This window comes from Sander lucioperca, chromosome 10 (assembly GCF_008315115.2).
Source record: "Sander lucioperca isolate FBNREF2018 chromosome 10, SLUC_FBN_1.2, whole genome shotgun sequence".
NCBI classification, from domain to species: Eukaryota; Metazoa; Chordata; class Actinopteri; order Perciformes; family Percidae; genus Sander; species Sander lucioperca.
The window spans coordinates 33,470,361-33,487,300 of record NC_050182.1 but is presented as its reverse complement, the minus strand read 5'-3'; the positions used below and the strand labels follow the sequence as shown (position 1 = coordinate 33,487,300).

Below are 16,940 nucleotides of genomic sequence, written 5' to 3'. Positions count from 1 at the left end.
TTTCTAAGATGATTTTGCCATATATTTAACGTGTATCTTTTTTTGACATGCTATACTATGACTTTTTCTTTTACACAGTTTACTATGACTTTTTGGACATACTATAGCACTTTTTTTGACGTACTATACTATGACGTTTTATGACTTTTTCCAACATACTTTATTTTGACTTTTTTTCGACATACTGTACTATGACTTTTTTCTATGACTATTATGGTATGCACCAACCATGTCAGATGCTCTGCTACAGATGTGAAAGCCCCCTAAGTTGTTTCAAATCATCACTGACAATGACTTCTCACCAGCTGTTGAACGTTGTGATATTGCACCATCTATTGGACAAACTAAGGCTTACTCTTTCAGTGGAATTCTAATATATATATATATATATATATATATATATATATATACACACCTTAATATGTGTATGTGGATAAGACCTACTGTTGTTTTTTCCTGGACACACCTGAATCTGGAAAAAAACAGTTATGACAACAAATGCGCATGCAGTATGGGTTGTATATAACATTGTATAGATCTGTTACAACAGTGTTACATTCTTTAGTTAGCAAATGTTAATGAAGAATGTTAAGGCCAAACACAGTTTATGCTTTTATATCAATGTATTAATGTTTTATTCTAATTACAATAAACAGAATATATCAGTCCCTTATTTGTACAAAAATACCTGAAAAGGTTACAATTAAGATTTATAAGCCATTCAACTATTTACAGATTGAAGCAAAGCACATTTTGAATACAGGACATAAAACAAAAAAGAAGAGATAATTTACTGTTTTTGCCTTCCCTGAAATACATGAGTTTATATATTTTATATATTGATATATTTTTACTCTACTCATTTGTACAGCCACGGTTTCTTGCATTGTGACAATATTATGATGCATGAGTCCAGATGATAAGTGATCAATCCATCTTGGCAGGATCGGGGCCAAATTACTTTTAGATCTAAAAATAAACAGAATATACAAGCATTCAAGATTCAAGAGTGCTGTTTTCTGTTTTTAAGTTTAATTTCATCGAGAACTTATTAAAATTGCAAGCTTTGTTTGAGAGGAACAGTCCCCTCTGAATAGTAGCTTTGTCTGTCATTTGGTCGTCATATCAAGTCTGGTTTTTGCAGAGAAAGAGAAGTCATCAGAGTCTGTAGTTACCTGGCTACCAAAACGGAGATTGGCCTCCAATGTCAGTTATTTCATTTACACGTTTGAGTGTCTATTTGTAATATGATTAAATTAATCAGATTAGATTATAACTATTCTAATTTACTAGAATTGAGAAGACATGTTTTTTGAATTGGTCACCTGTTGTTGTCAAATGACATTGTTAGAGATAGGGTTTATAACAGCTCAGGTAGCCAGGCAAGCATTTGTTTTAAATAAACAGCTTAAACAATAGAATAAACAACACCGTCAACTGTACTCTTTTAATAGTACTGGACCTACTCCATTTTGCCGCAAGGATATTTTTCAAGTAATAAAACTAGCAGATTGGTGGTGCCCATGACTAAAATAAAGTCTGTTGTAACAACTCCCAGCTTAATAAAATAAAAACTAAAATATTTATGAATCAATCATCCTCATCTTGTACATAAAAGTCAGAGAGGTGATGGACCAGTAGTTTTAATATGCTCCAAGTCAACCCTGAGCAACCCAGTTACATTCATTTCTGTTAAGTGTTTTCCAAATCCCCTGATTTATTTTTCATGTGTTCACTAATTAAATTTACTTTCTGACTTTTTCATTTAGACTAAGTGAATATGTATCTATGCAAATACTCACTCCACCTTAAATGCTACATGTCCCTCACATGTTGACATGGTAATTCATATCAGTCATAAACAATTTATGTACAGACAGTATATATGAGGGAGTTGAGGGGATGAGTGCAGAGTGGGAAGACTGAATCAAATGTCTGGGGACTTAGATTAGAATTTAGAAACAGCAAGTATCAACATTTCAGTGACATATCAAAAGCTTAAGATAACTTTCAGCAACCAGCAACTACAAAATAATGTATGTATTGTTATAATCCAGATTTCTCTTAATATCCTCATATCGAATATCAGTGACAGAATTTTTACACAATAAATGATAAAACCGTCCTACTAAATTAGGTCTCTTCATTCAGCTGAAAGGAGGTCAATGCTGAAACCCATCTAACAATGTTGCTATGTAAGGTATCAATTACATGGAATTCTCACATAACTGTTCATTGCAGTTTGTCAAATTGTGACAATCCGATACCGTGTCTGTATGTTGGGGGGACTGCTGTTATGCATTTCTTCAATTATATCTAATCTAAGCATTTAAAGATTTTCATTGAGAAGGTTTAACTTGAACGTAATGGGCGTTTTTGTTCTACATCTACATTTCTTTCTTCAAGGCGAGTTGTTTGACAGTGAATTATGAGAACGTTGAGGCATACTTGACCCAGTTTCCCAAAACATTTGGGGCTTCATTACTTTAATTCATATCTATTTTTCCTAGTTTAGGTCACCACAAAAGAGTGCAACGAGAACCGGTTTTTATAGATCTGGGAGAAACGAGAAGAGTAATTAAAGGTGTACAAAACAACATAGTGAGTAATGTTTTGGGAAACTTGGGTATTGCTTTTGTTTTCAATTTCACAACACTCCACCTGTCATCTATTGGAATCACAATGTTAACCCTAGTGTGCTTTAAAACATCACTTCATTCATATTGATGATGACAAAAATGATTTTTGAATAAACAAAATTGAAAAATAGATGCTATGCCATTACAATAATAATAATAATTATAATAATAAATCACACTGGTCAATCATTTCATTGTAATGACAATAGAAAACAGTACAGAACAGCGCTGAGAAAAAGAAATCTAAAATGTTCAAGTAATCAGTCACATCCAGATAAATAAATACATTTTGCTGCAGCAATACTTAGAAAAAATGGAGTCATTGCATCTTAGATAAATAATAGTGACCATGCACAGAGAGTCAATATGATGCGGCTATTCTGCATCTCAGATGTTCAATATACCTTAAGATAAACTGCAAAGTACATAATCATGGCTGTTGATGTTGCATTACAGGTCATTACAAATACTGTAGATATCTCATTGTCTGCTGGCTGTTGACCCAACCAGAGCACCCACCAAAGCTGTGACTGAATAAAACTTTTAAATGTTTAGCTTTTAGGAAATTTCATGTATAGTCAAGGAATAACAAAAAATTAGAAAACATTTTGTAGTGCGACTTTTCAAAGAGGGTGATTCTGAACTGAATTTACTGGGCAGTGCTGCAATTGCACTGTCTTGGACAAATGTAGGTGTATCCAGTGCCCTCAAACTAACTCAGTAAGTTTTATGTCTTCTGTTTTTCGGTTTAATGCTCTCATTATCGTCAGCCCTGTAGTACTTACGCATCCTAAAATTTCCAGTTTTACGTTGCTGCCACACTGCTGACAGTGTATTTTCAGAGCAGGCTAAAAAAAGTGCGATGAGACCGGGTGAGACAGGCGAGGAGAAGGCAGAGATAGAGAGGTATCATTTCAATACTCTTCTCTCTTTACATATTTTTTCCAACACTCACTCTAGCAACAGCTAACTTTTCTGCCTGTCTGCCTAAATTCATAAAGAGGCGGTGTGCAGTAGGCAGGAGGTGCCTAAATTCATAAAGAGGCGGTGTGCAGTAGGCAGGAGGTGTATGTGATACTATTTGTCCACAAGTACTTCCAGACAGAAAAAAGGCTGCATTATATGGAATGTAATGCACAGTCTACTATTGGTGTGGAGTCAGAGCATATTAAACCGTGCTCTGAGCCACATTTACGTCTGACAGCATCTCAACCCAACAGATACAGTAGGAGGCAATTTGTGGAACAATATGTAAAACCGTTTTTAAAAAGAGGGTCCAGAACCAGTACAGATGTTTCCCACAGGATCCACTGTATCGCTGGGCTGATCTAATTTTGTTTGACAAAAATGGTAACTTTTGTTCCCTTTGATTTGATGAAATGCTAGAGGTCATCCTTCCTGTGCTGAGGTGAATTGAAAAAAAGATTGATACTCTCCATTGTCCCACTTTATCTTTTGCAAGAGGTGTCCTCATGCCTTTGCCTGCAGTGAACTACTGCATCTGGGTGCACTTACTATATCCCCCTTCTGAATAGTTACCTGGTTTCACTTTTCACCTTTACAATCACTAAAACTGTCTACCTGGTTACAAACTTCCTCTAGCTTTATTACTTATTTCACCCTGAATGACATCATGGTTTGATTAACGCTTATTAATTTTGTTGTGGAAGTTACATGGGACGTACTTTATTGATACGCAGCATGTAATAGAAATAAGCCAAATGACTGTATTGTAGCATGTGCGAATAATGAAAAGTTGCCAATATCCAGAATGCAAAAGGTGATCTTCAAAACTATATATTATTAAAGAGACTATTGATAACAACATAACTGCAATACATGCATCATTAAGCAAGAAACCCTGTGTGGTGAGAGATGAGCAAATATATTTCTGTGAGGGTGGACACTGCAGATTTTGTATTGTCCGCAATTAAAAAAATACTTTTAAGAAAACAGATTTTTCCTTAGCCATTTTTCTCCAGGCTAGATTGACTCGACACACCTCAAAAGGATTCAAAAGCAACAGTCTTTCTGGCACCTCCAAATCTAGTCTATGTTGGATTTCCTTACACGCCTATGACACTAGAGGGCGGTGGCACTATCTCACAGTTAAGACAGCGTAGAAGTCATTCACCGTCAAAGGCCACTCCCAGTTTGATGAGTGCAAAACTAAGAGACAGTCAACTCTCCAGCTACAGTATATTGTTTGAGGACGTGTGATGAAGTTTGAATGAGACTACAGTTTGTTCTCAGAGTGCTGAGTGGCCCACACGCGAAAGCTTGAACTGTCCTGCTGATTGTCCAGTGGAAGGGGAAACGCAGTCTCTACACTTGAGCTGCGTGATAAAACTTTGAGTTACTGTGTCCAAGCTTATTGATGACTACCGGTAGCAAGATTGTGGAAGATTTTGCAACAGCATTGACTCAAACGGCAGTGTTCATTTCCTTTCTCTTCTTGACTGAGGAACCTGTATTGCAAGTTGTGCATCCGACTCCTCAAAAACATCCATGCAAAAGGATTCCAACAAGTCAGCAGTCTCCGGCAGACTCACGGCAATATAAAATGACAACGGAACATCAGTCAATTCACCAGCTTCTTGCAAAGATAAAAACAAAAAAAGAACCAACCAACTGAAGGATTTTTGTTGTTTTGTTTGTTTTAGGCAGAGTCAGGTCAAGTGATAGGAGTCATGGGGTCAGATGATCTGAATATGTCATAAGGCCACGACGGTACACGGGTGTCTGAGTTTACAAGGCAGCACTCCTCTGTTGAGCTGGTAGAACTCCACCAGCTGAATCAGGTCGGTGAATTTGGTGGCGCCGTCGTCAAGGCTGAAGAAGACTTGGCCGTCCTCTTCACACTGCCAGCAGCAAAGGAGCGAGCAAGGACACAGCACATGACAAGAGAAAAGAAAAGACAAGAACATCAGGCTCTTTTTACTCCTAAAAAGGACCACAACAATGGTTTTACACATTTGGGCGTGTTAGCAATAAATCACATACATAACCAATTACTCCTCGCCATTTTGCAAACCATATATTATTTTTATAGACTGATTTCCTACATTGTAGGAAGATCAGTGAGATCAGAGTGAGCAACCGTTTTTTATTAAACTAAGGCCAAAATCACATTATCTTAAGGGTTAAATGGTTTGCCTGCAACAAAGTAAAGATATTGTGTCTGTCAAGGTTAAGGCTGCTTTTATTAAAAAGACATGTCACAAGACACATATTATTACTTTTAACATTCACTGACCGCTACTTAATAAAAGAAAAAACTAATTAAAAGTATGTAAAATTATTAAACACCAAGAAATGCATACCGGTAGTATCTGGAAATGTTTGATTTTCTGGTGATGGCACAATGTGAGCACAAACGCCTTGGGGTTACTCTGACTGACTCTCAGCAGAAACAACCTGTGCAACAAAAAAAAGGACGACGCTGTGAGACAAATGACTTAATTTGGATGCATTAAGGGAAAAAATACAAAAAAATAATTGAACTCTTTTGTTCTTTTGTATTCATATTCGGCAAATAGGAAAAGCGCGTGTGCACAATGTGTTTTAGCTCCAGCTCCCTTACCCATCGACTTGTCCCTGCTGATGAATAATGCGATGGGATTCTTCTCTGGTTATCCTGCCGTGGAACCACAACTGAGCTATGTGGATGACTGCAGAGAAAATCACATTTTGAAATGCATTTTAGTGTTAAATGTTCATGATATTTAAACTGAAAAAAAAAAATGTTAAAAGAAGTTAACAGTCAACAATTTTACCTGAGCTTAGTGAGGAGTGGTGTAATGGACTGTGGGAGCCTAATATGTTCATTCGTTGACTCCTCTTCTGAGAGAGATGCCACATTCAGACAAAACAACAGGGATTAGTTCAGGATCTGGTGGGTTAGTCCACTGTATTTACACGGTTCAGTGTAACAGTGAAGAAAATTCCAAGTTAAATGTCCAGATTACATTTATAAAATTAATTGTGTGCACATCCCACCTTCTGGCAGGTGCAGGACAAATGAAAAATAGTTAAGTGAAAGAATGTAATGTCCGCAACACTGCTTTAAACTCCCATATTTAATATAAAGGCAACGTTTCGACCCTACTGGGTCTTCTTCAGGCAAAGAACGTCCAGATTACTTCATAATTGTCATTACTGTATTGTAAAATTATTTCCTAACCGACTTGTGGACTGGGTTAAAGACCCAGCCCAAATCCATTAGATTAAATCTGACACTTTTCACAACTGCACACAGCCATATCAGCTTCATGAATAGACAGACAACTTTTGTCAGATCAAAATAACTGAAAAATCAACACTTAAAAAGCAGATGGAAATGAGCTCTATATAAATATTTATATATATATAAAAATATGTCATTTGTAAAGATCTTTTGACGTCCACTCCAAGCATTATTGACAGAGAAAACTGAGGTCGTGTCTCACCCTCCATGCATGTCCCTCCTCCATGGCAGCGCTCTGAGCTTCTACAGGGTTGTCAATCACCCTGCCTATCCTCCCTGAGAAATCCATGGCCACAAGGGAGTTCTCCGATACGCTCCGCTAGGGGGAGACAGAGATTCAAGATAGTCAACATGTGGCTACAATGGCAGCAACACAAGTGCCAGGGTGCAGCTTTGTACCAATGTAAACAAAGGCAGTGCAATAAAAAGTGGTGTGGCACAGGTTAGGTTTTTAGTGATTGTCTCCCTTCTCCTTAACTTGTCAGACTACTTATATTGCTGTTCCTGGTGCATACAATCAATCACACAATCAATGCTTTGCTTATGTCAACGACTCATTCAAGGCAATGTTGTTATGTTGAAATCGGCGATTCACTGGTGTAGGTTTTAAGGTGCTTTAACATAATTTTAAATAAAACAGCCAACTTACCACAGGTGCTGAGAAATGTGATAGTAAGGTTTTTCTTTGTTGGGGAATCTTATAATTCTGGTACAACACAATCCCATACTGTAAAGAAAAAGGAACATACTGGTAAAGCCACACTATCAACATTCTTCATTCATTTCTTTTTTTTTTTTTTTTTTCAAAGATTATGTTTGGACTTTTTCACTTCATTAGATAGTGACAGTGGATAGACAGGAACGCCTACATGGGGCGCACATATACTGAGAGAGCTATAGGTCGCCCCGACATTCTTCATTCTCAATGAGTGTGTTGTGTAAACTATGCCATACAGCAAATATTTTTGTCATGGTGTTACCTTAAAAAGCCGGAAGGCAGTCATCCAACAGGTCCTGCCCTGTTCATCCTCCGCACAAAGCATCCTCAACTCCTTCAACTCCCCTCGACATTTATTGGGCTGCGAATTAACCGTTATCAGAATCAGAACAGAGATAATCCTCCTCATCAGCACCACCATTATCACCATCATCACTGATCAAATTAGCTGACCTGACAAAGTAATGAGAAAAAAGGTTTGCTCATCTACAACATTTATAATAAATCAAAATTAGAAATAACAAAATGAGGTAAGTAAACAGAAAAACAACATTTAGAAATACAGCAATAAACCCAAACATCAGCACTGATATACTGTATACATATGCATGCCAACATCCTTATCATGAGACTGCACAGGATGTCAATCATTCCTCGCCTCATAATTTAAAAGTGCTTTACTGGCATGGGAAACAAACATTTACATTGCCAAAGCAAGTGTGAAGTAAAAACAAAAATGTACATACAATAAGTAATGATCTAATAATATAAAGTGTAAACAGAGCTGTTGCAACATTGTACTCAAATATATAAATGAAAATAGGTAAAGTTGAACTAATACTGTATATACATATAAACCTATATATACAGATAGGTAAAGATAACTTCAGATAAAAGAAGAAAAGTGTGGACATTGCAACATTTTCGAGGTATTGCGAGTCATCTGTTCTGTATGTATGTGCAATGTACAGAGATCAGCGCAGTGCAAGATACATTTCTATATCTATTTATTTGATGTATAATATATTAATATATCATAGTATTTCATTAGAAATCAGCCTCATCTCACTTCTGTCATCTGAGACTCACCTTGATACAGAACTCGTAGTCTGTGGGTGCACCGTGCTGCTTTTTGCCTGTGATGACAGTGAAGATGTTGCTGTCTTCAATGTCTGCTAGTAACTGTAGATGTCTGGGCTCCTGGAGACAGAAATAATTAATAAGTCAGAACATCACAGGGAGACAGCTTGGGGGTATACTGACAGACACAGACACATGCAGACAGACCACCATCAATAAAAGGCTGATTACGTTTAGTAATGTTATTACTATAAAATGCCAATGTGGTATGCATTTTAATTCTTTAATGATAAATAATGACTGTAATTACAAAGTTACATGTTAGAAAAATGAGAGTGAAATATATTCTGTTCCTTGAAGAGGGATAGCTAGAGTTGCTGTTACCTTTGATGTTCCTTTTGTAGAGCAGTAGAGTCCTGAGCGCCGCAGGAACACGTAAACTTTCTTCCATGACTTTCTACCCACCTCCTTCACATACAGATACCCCTGGATCTCTGGACAGCTACTGGTCGCTAGGAAGTTCTGAGGAAAGGAGCGAGAAAGACATGGAGCAGGGGATCAGTTTGGATTTATTCACTCTATAATGTCTATTAAGGGCTCTGTGCCTCAGGAGGGCAACACTGGATCACACCTGAAGCCTATAATCTCTCTGTCACCGTCACAGCTAGATTGAATTCTTACACACCACGGTAGCGACCACATAAGGCCAGACCATTTGTGCTATTGTGTGGAAAATCAAACGGTGTAGAGCCTTGAAGAGGGCCAAAGAAGGCTGATAGGATCTAGACATTGTCATGTGTATATATACATACACAAACATAGATGTAAGTTTTTTAGGCCTTTTATTATTTTATAGGACAGCTGAAGACATGAAAGGAGAGAGAGAGAGAGAGAGAGAGAGAGAGAGAGTGAGAGAGAGAGAGAATGACATGCAGCAAAAGGCCGCAGGTTGGAGTCGAACCCGCGGCCGCTGCGTCGAGGAGTAAACCTCTGTGTATGGGCGCGCACTCTACCAGGTGAGCTACCCAGGCGCCCAAATTTATTTATGTGTTAAGCAGGGCCTGTAATATATTTTTTTCTATTTTAAATACAAAAAAGGGGAAAGAAAGCCGTGTTATGCAATGTGCCAAGACATTGAAAAATTTACAAATACAGTACATAGCCTACATTGAATCACCATACAGTGCATTCTTATTGGAAACCCTCACAGCCTAAATTGTCTTGTGGGTGTCTGAAGTATTTGGAGTTTGCGGTTTCCATGTTTCACAAAAATATTGCACTATGAAGTGGCAGGTTAAGTTATTAGAGCTGATTTGGAATCTGTGGCTTGCGGCTGGAAGGTAAACTATTCAAGAGGACTCAATATTTAAAGCACATGTTTCCCAGTGTTTTGGAAACATCCCACAATGGGCCTCATGCATGAGCATTTTCCATCATTTGCGGAGCGCACGTTCACATGCGACGTTCATTTAAAAGGCTCTCTTTTTGAGGCACTACACCTTGCTGCTTTGGATTGAGTATTATATACTTCTTGCACAAATGGCAAATATTGCAAAACACCTGGTTGAACTCAGGTCAGAAACAGTCTTGGTTTGGACTGCACTCTAATTGAGTGCAGAGATCTTGTGTTTAGAAAATGTCAAACACTAGGGGTTTCCTGACACAACTCAGACTCACCGCATCCCCTTTCAGTTATTGACTCCTCTATGTAGAGCATAACGTCTATGTGATCAGCAGGGGAGTTAAAAGCTTTCTGTGAGTGGCAAGGATTAAGGGATGGATTCCACTTGTGGCTCTGTCTCTGACAGCTCCATTACTTGATACAGGAGAGAGCCAGGCTGCATGTAAACCCTCCATTTATTAAGACCAAAGCCCTTTGAAATCCAAAGAAACTTTTTTAAGGGTCTCCTCCCAGACTTTTTCTTTTCTTCTTATCTTTTGTGAAAGCAGTGTATGGCCTGTGAGTGGTCTGTGAAGCCGATAAGTAGCATGACACAAGTGTGCGAATTTGTGCTGTGCAAACATACGGTAGGTACATTGAGAACTGTATGTTCTATTCCTGACTGCCTAATTCCATCCATCGCATGTGTGGGGTCTGCGGTGTGTGTGCCGAGACAGTCGTGTGTCAACAGGGGATCAAAGGTAGTTATTACTGCAGGCTCTGACGAGACACACTGTTTAAGGGTCAGATGTGAGGTATGTCAGCTTGATTGTACAGTATGCAGCGATTGCTGACTCTGAGGTAAACTAGGCTGTGTGCGTGTCAGGAACAGGAGAGAGAATGACAGACAGCCGGAGAGAGAAACGTGTGCGAGTCAGTGTGTGCACTGCATGTACCTGAAGGAGCTGAGATGGTGGAATCATACGATTGGTGTCCTGGCACCACGCAACCATGTGCTCCGGGAAAAATGCCTGGTGGAAGAAGGTAGAGAGAGACAGAGAGGCAGACAGTCGGAGAATATGAGCCACTGTGACAGTAATTATAGGGTAGGAATTTGTGACAGAAAAAAAGTCACGCAAATCTCATTAAGTACAGTCAGCTGTCTTAATATTTCACAAGAATACAAAACGCATAGAGACGCTTTGACGAAGAACATGTCTTTCTTTTCACCTCTGAGGCAAGTGAGTCTTTAGAGCAGAATACACCAGTAAACTCTTTACTTGAACATTTCATTTGGCTGAAAGCTCTAAATACTACAAGTCATGTGGTGTAACACTGCTATCCTTTCAGTAGCCATATCTTTAACCATTTATTTAATCTATAAATCATCTAAATATGCTGAATAAGTGTTACATATAAAAAAATAAATGCAAAAACTAAATTCATTTTTTATTACAGGCTATAGGTGTGACATATTTCAACAAGAGGAGATAAGGAGTGACACGGCATGTTATGAAATGTATTTAAAAAAAAAAAAAGCAATTACCAGGGGGTTTCTGAAGAATTCATATTTGGCATAGTTCTTCCTGAAGAGGAATCTACCGTCGCTGTTCATTGAGGCCTGGACCTGAACCACCAGTTCATGGTCTTCTAGACAGCGCTCTGAGGGGAGACAGGCAGAGAGAGAAACACAGCAACAATGATGGAGGTTAGTATTTAATATTCTTATAAAACTTACATTAATATAACATGTTTCATAGTAGGAGTGAATGACAATATGTGAATCTATCTGAACATACTGTCGACGATCACAACATTTTTCTTAGTATGCCACACAGGTACAATGGAAGTCTCTAATGACCTGTGTAGATATGAGAATTCAGGGGAAAGATCCTTTATCAGAAACAGAAAGTCTAGAAAAACATTCAAATGAAACTGAAAGAAAAAGTATTTTGGGCCTTTTTTTTAAGCACTAATAATCCTATTTTCTTAAAACAAGAAGAAACATGTCAGTGGTGTGATATTATCTCACCTGTTCCCAGTAAAACTGAAACAGCATTTTCCTAAAACCAGTGCATCGTTCTATTGTTTAAAACCTGACCATCTTTACATGTCAGGTCAGATGTTTGTTCCAAGTGTAGCTCAGCCATGCAAATGTGTCTGACCCTTTCTCATTCAGGGTAAGTCCTGGAAGCACGCATGTTCTTGTGCCAATATCATCTTGCTCGACAGCAGACTTCAACTACACCTTAACACAGGTTTACAGGATGTACATATGACCTGTGAATGATGTTCAGACCAAGGCCTTTCTCTTTCAATGTGTGTAAAAGAGGCTGTGATTCAACTAAAAGTGTGTCCTTATACAGATGTGGTCAGAGGTCCTGGTGATTTATATTCTGTGACTGCAATGCTGAAACCGGTCTTGACTCAATTAATTCCAACAGCCTTACAAGTTCTCTCTGTCATGTCTTTAATAAAAGACATCCTTCCTTTCCCCAGTAGATCTAATTAAAATTCTTTAACTTAACTAACCTTTTTGCAAAACCAGTATTTGCTCTGATATCTGTTTTTGATGTGAAATGAATAACTTCAGATAAATCTAACTGCACAGCTCTATCTTGCATCTCATTTCATGTGTCCCCTCGTTTTCCCTCTTTATCCCCTCTGTCAAAATCTCTTTAACACTGTCACGACTCTTCTTTTTCTTTCTGTTTCATCTTGTCGCCTGCCTGATGAGTCACTCGTGTTCGTGACAGTGACTCACCCCGGCAACACTACCTCACTGTCCCAGAGTTGTTAAGCTTTCCGGGGTGACAAGTAGAGGTCAGTGTTACTTATCTCTCAAAAGGGCCATTTCATCCCATTCTGCGAGTGGGCAGTGATGTACGGAAATAGGCTTCTCTATTCAAACACACTATTGTTCGGGTCTCTCTGAAACTTCTATTCTCATCTGCCACCCAACCACATGTGCAGACATGAAGTATCCCGACTCAAACATGTGCAGTGCAGACGTACAGGCTGTGCATGCACACATGAACAGGACTTTCAGATACTGCAAAAAGCACTTCATATATACTTCAAAATATTCTTCAAAATATTTAGTAATTGGCCAAAAACTGGAAAGACTCTTATATTTATATACTATTGACAAGATTCAAAATATAAAAAAAATACAGCCAATACTACAACTATGGTTTAATTGACTCACTAAATCTACTTCAACACATTTCGTCCGTCAACAGACAGTATACACAGCTAGAAAAAAACACTGGTACCTAACGGAGAACTAATGTAAACGCAATTACAATCAGTTTATAACTGAAAAGGAACTAGCCACATATGCCAACTATAGTAAAGGTCTACCAGGCAACTAACAGGGCTCCAAATAAGCCAAATCATTGGTTGAAATATCTCAATTACTGTCGTGAATATGTCAGACATATATAATGCATACAATACACAGAGGGGTAAAAAAAACTAAATATAATTCAACCCAAAATATTTACCACCTTTTTAACAGCAGTTTTTAAAATGTATTATTGTATTATAGACACAAATCCACATGCGTACGCATACTGGTTCTTTAGTGGCAAATGCATAACCCTTTAATTTGAACAATCAGCACGGTGCTGCTTCATCACATCTCATTTTCTAAAACTAAACATAAAATACTATGACTAGTTATTCCAGACCTGAAAAGAATATGGTTGCAGTACAGGTGCACCACAATAGAAGACGGGCTATAATAGAATAGAGTTACTCCGATCCAAAAATGATGTCATTTACAACAAGCCAGCCTAACTGTATTTGGCAACATAATGTTGACAGCACTGATGAGAAATGTAAGCAGATCATGATGGATGGTGAAATATTAGGTTAGAGCATTGGGACCTGTACTTTGAATGATGCAATATATTTTAGAAAGGTTTCCTCATGTGACAGCATAGCAGCCAAAAATACATTGACACAAGTTGTCGGTTTTTTTTTTTTACACGTTTTTCACCCTGTCTCTTCCTACAGTATGTTTCACTACCAGGCCCACTGCTCTATATAAAACTACACCCCCTCCTCTCCCACATCTGTTAAAGTGTACAGACGTGAGCACAGAGCACAGGCTCAACTTGTCTCCCGTAAGTGCTTTATAATCGCCCTCTCCTCAGGGGGAGGTTGGGTTTTCTAACGTTCAGCTGACCACAGCTTTCCAAACTTACTCTCATACTGCCAGGTCTAACACAAAATCATCCCTGACAGAAACGCAACACTCTCTTCCTCCTAAATGCAGCAACAAGTTAAAAATCCCTGGATCAACCCCTGGAATAGAGCTTTTTTTTTTCGAACTACTGTTTTCTGCTTTTTAGACTTTTCCTCGTGTCATTTCAGTGCCACATTTGTAGTTCAAGTATATCAAAACAGTGAGTGTTGGTCTGGTAGTTTTTAGCAACAAGCTCAGTGAGCTACACTGCTATACCTTCCCTCCACTTTCTCAAATACCTCAAGCAATGATTACTCCTTAATCTATGAAGAATCTATAACATGCTACCTCTCTAACTGCTAATGACTGGCCAACTAAAATGCAACACTTAAATCTGTTATATTAAACAGTTATATCACAGTTGGTACCGCCATCATCATTTTTACTTTTTTACACTACATTAGTCCTGAGGTCTCTGTCTGATGCTATAAAGGCTTCTATTTTCAGGAGTGGGGTCTAAAGAACCTTTAAACTTTAGCATAGCCGTTTAAACTCTTCATCAATTATCTCCATCACCTCTCTGCCGTGTCATTTGTAGTAATGGATCGATAACATTCCACCGTCTCTGACACTGAGAGTAGCACAAATCGGCAAAGGTTTTGTTACAGTGTTCATCAGTTACATCGCAACATCCTCTAATCCATAACCTTCAATTATCACATTCTCTTCCTTTAGCTTCTCATCTGCTTGCTTTCAATCTGATCGCTTTATTTAATTCCAATTTAAGGGGGAAAAAACATCATAATATAATTTTCTGCATGAAAAGTATTCTTAAAAGTATCTTAGGATCCAGAATAATCTGGGGTGGAAATATCCTGAAACAGATTTCTTTAACCTATAGTCTCAAAAAGACCTGATTCCAAGCAGTCTGAGTCTAGTGACCTTAGATGAGCCTACCCAAGTTAAAAATATCAGTAAAGGATGTCAAATACCATATACAGTAAGTACGTTAGTCTCTTTTGCTTTCACTATCCTCTGCATACATTATAAATGTTTCTCGCAAGCACCAACACCAAATAAAATGACTCTGTGATGCTCAAACAAGTCTCAAGATGTAGGCTTTGGGGCTGTACTATTTATCAATCGCTGTGTTTGTTTAATTTATGAGTGGGTACCAAAAAGAGTTTCTGCTAATTCCCCAAGAGCTCCTAGAGTATTGGTAAGCTTAAATAAGGGGCCCTGGGAAAGACTGTCTCCACTTAATGGTAATTTGGGTGTTTACTTGCATGCAATAACTTTCGGAAACCCTGAGCTCAAATACACATCACTTTTTATGCTGCTTCAAGTGTACTATACACTGAAGCTAGAATCTCCATCAGCCCTAGCTAACTCCTTTAACTGAATTGTAAATTAGCATCAGATTTTATGATGACAAAGTTTAGGATTATTCATCAGTTTACACTCTTACTCATCCAACAGCAACGGTTTCATCGCACCTACAAATACATACATACAACTCAGCCATCTTGCAAGACAAGTGCTTTTTTCCCTTAACTTCCAATTGTCTCTTCACCATTGAGTCAGAAAATCATTGGCCTGTCAGTGATAAAGCAACTCTGACCTCATGTGCAATGCATTGTCTATTTCCATCACCTTCTGTTCACACACAAGCGGATCAATACGTTTAACCTACATATCTGTAAATGAAAAGCAGCTCAATATGTGTGCTCAATGTTTATCTCAGTTTTTCCTGAGATAACCCCTGCCCTGCATAATACTGCACTGGTACAGCAGCATATGCTGTACAGTATGTGCATGCACTCATGCTTGAATACATGCCTGCGTGAGAATATGCACTTGAACTGTCTGTCTGCCCGAGTATGCACGCATGCATGCATATATGTGAATGCACCTGTGTCTGTCAGTGATTGTATTGCATGTATCAGCCCACCCAAAAATCCATGTGTTTCTGTGTAGGTACAGTATGTGAGTGTCTGTTCATGTGTGTGAGTGTCTGTTTTTGTCTGTATGTGAACAGTGTGTGTCGGGCCTGCAGGGCTCTGCCCCTTACCTAGCCCTAGCAGCGGGTGGTGTTCAACAAGTGCCCAACTGTTGTCATCCACACAATGGCTTTTATAAACCAGGAGTTGGCACAGGTCCCTGGCTGTCATGTCGGCTGGGATCTCCACCACTTTACCCATACCGTCTTCAGTGAAGATCTTCACAATCTATAAAGAGAAAATATATTAGAGGTCAGTTATAATAAACAGAGATCATTTCAAGGTATTTTGGTAAAGTTCAAGTACAAAACGCTTTCGAACTATAAAGGTGTCAGTGATATGATACAATAAAGCAAAAGGATTGATAGACCTTTTTTAAGCTACAAAGGATAAATTTAGAATCAGATTATGTTAACGCCACAGGGAATACTAAGTTGTGATAAAGTCGTTTAACACGAAGCATTTTTGAAAACTGCCTAATAGGTGGGTGAAGCCAGCAATTTTCTTCAAACACTAGCATTGTATTTATCATATAGCACCCGATACCCTATAGCATAAAGAGGCCTGTAATCATAGCAATTGACGAACAATAGACGTTTTAAAACTACGTAGCAATTGTGGTGTTAGAAATCAGAGACAAGCATTTCTTAGAGCAACTTGTTGGTGTAATATAGAATCAAATAA

The 16,940-nt window shown here is 38.3% G+C and overlaps 1 protein-coding gene across 3 annotated transcripts in view; it reads right to left on the bottom strand.

Moving 5' to 3' along the window:
* Nucleotides 1-1,399: 1,399 nt before the first annotated feature.
* The window catches only part of grb10b (growth factor receptor-bound protein 10b), a 69,574-nt gene continuing 54,033 nt past the window's right edge, over nucleotides 1,400-16,940 (bottom strand). For 2 of the 3 annotated variants that reach the window (XM_031278225.2, XM_031278227.2), the window contains 12 exons: nucleotides 16,328-16,484; nucleotides 11,611-11,726; nucleotides 11,021-11,095; nucleotides 9,068-9,205; nucleotides 8,693-8,803; nucleotides 7,866-7,964; nucleotides 7,535-7,612; nucleotides 7,088-7,204; nucleotides 6,416-6,482; nucleotides 6,223-6,310; nucleotides 5,963-6,056; nucleotides 1,400-5,500 (listed from right to left, as the gene is read on the bottom strand). In XM_031278225.2, coding sequence (XP_031134085.1) covers nucleotides 5,354-5,500; nucleotides 5,963-6,056; nucleotides 6,223-6,310; nucleotides 6,416-6,482; nucleotides 7,088-7,204; nucleotides 7,535-7,612; nucleotides 7,866-7,964; nucleotides 8,693-8,803; nucleotides 9,068-9,205; nucleotides 11,021-11,095; nucleotides 11,611-11,726; nucleotides 16,328-16,484 — 1,287 coding nt within the window. In that variant the 3' untranslated portion in view covers nucleotides 1,400-5,353. The remainder of the gene's footprint in view (nucleotides 5,501-5,962; nucleotides 6,057-6,222; nucleotides 6,311-6,415; nucleotides 6,483-7,087; nucleotides 7,205-7,534; nucleotides 7,613-7,865; nucleotides 7,965-8,692; nucleotides 8,804-9,067; nucleotides 9,206-11,020; nucleotides 11,096-11,610; nucleotides 11,727-16,327; nucleotides 16,485-16,940) is intronic. The other variant, XM_031278226.2, reaches the window with a different exon arrangement.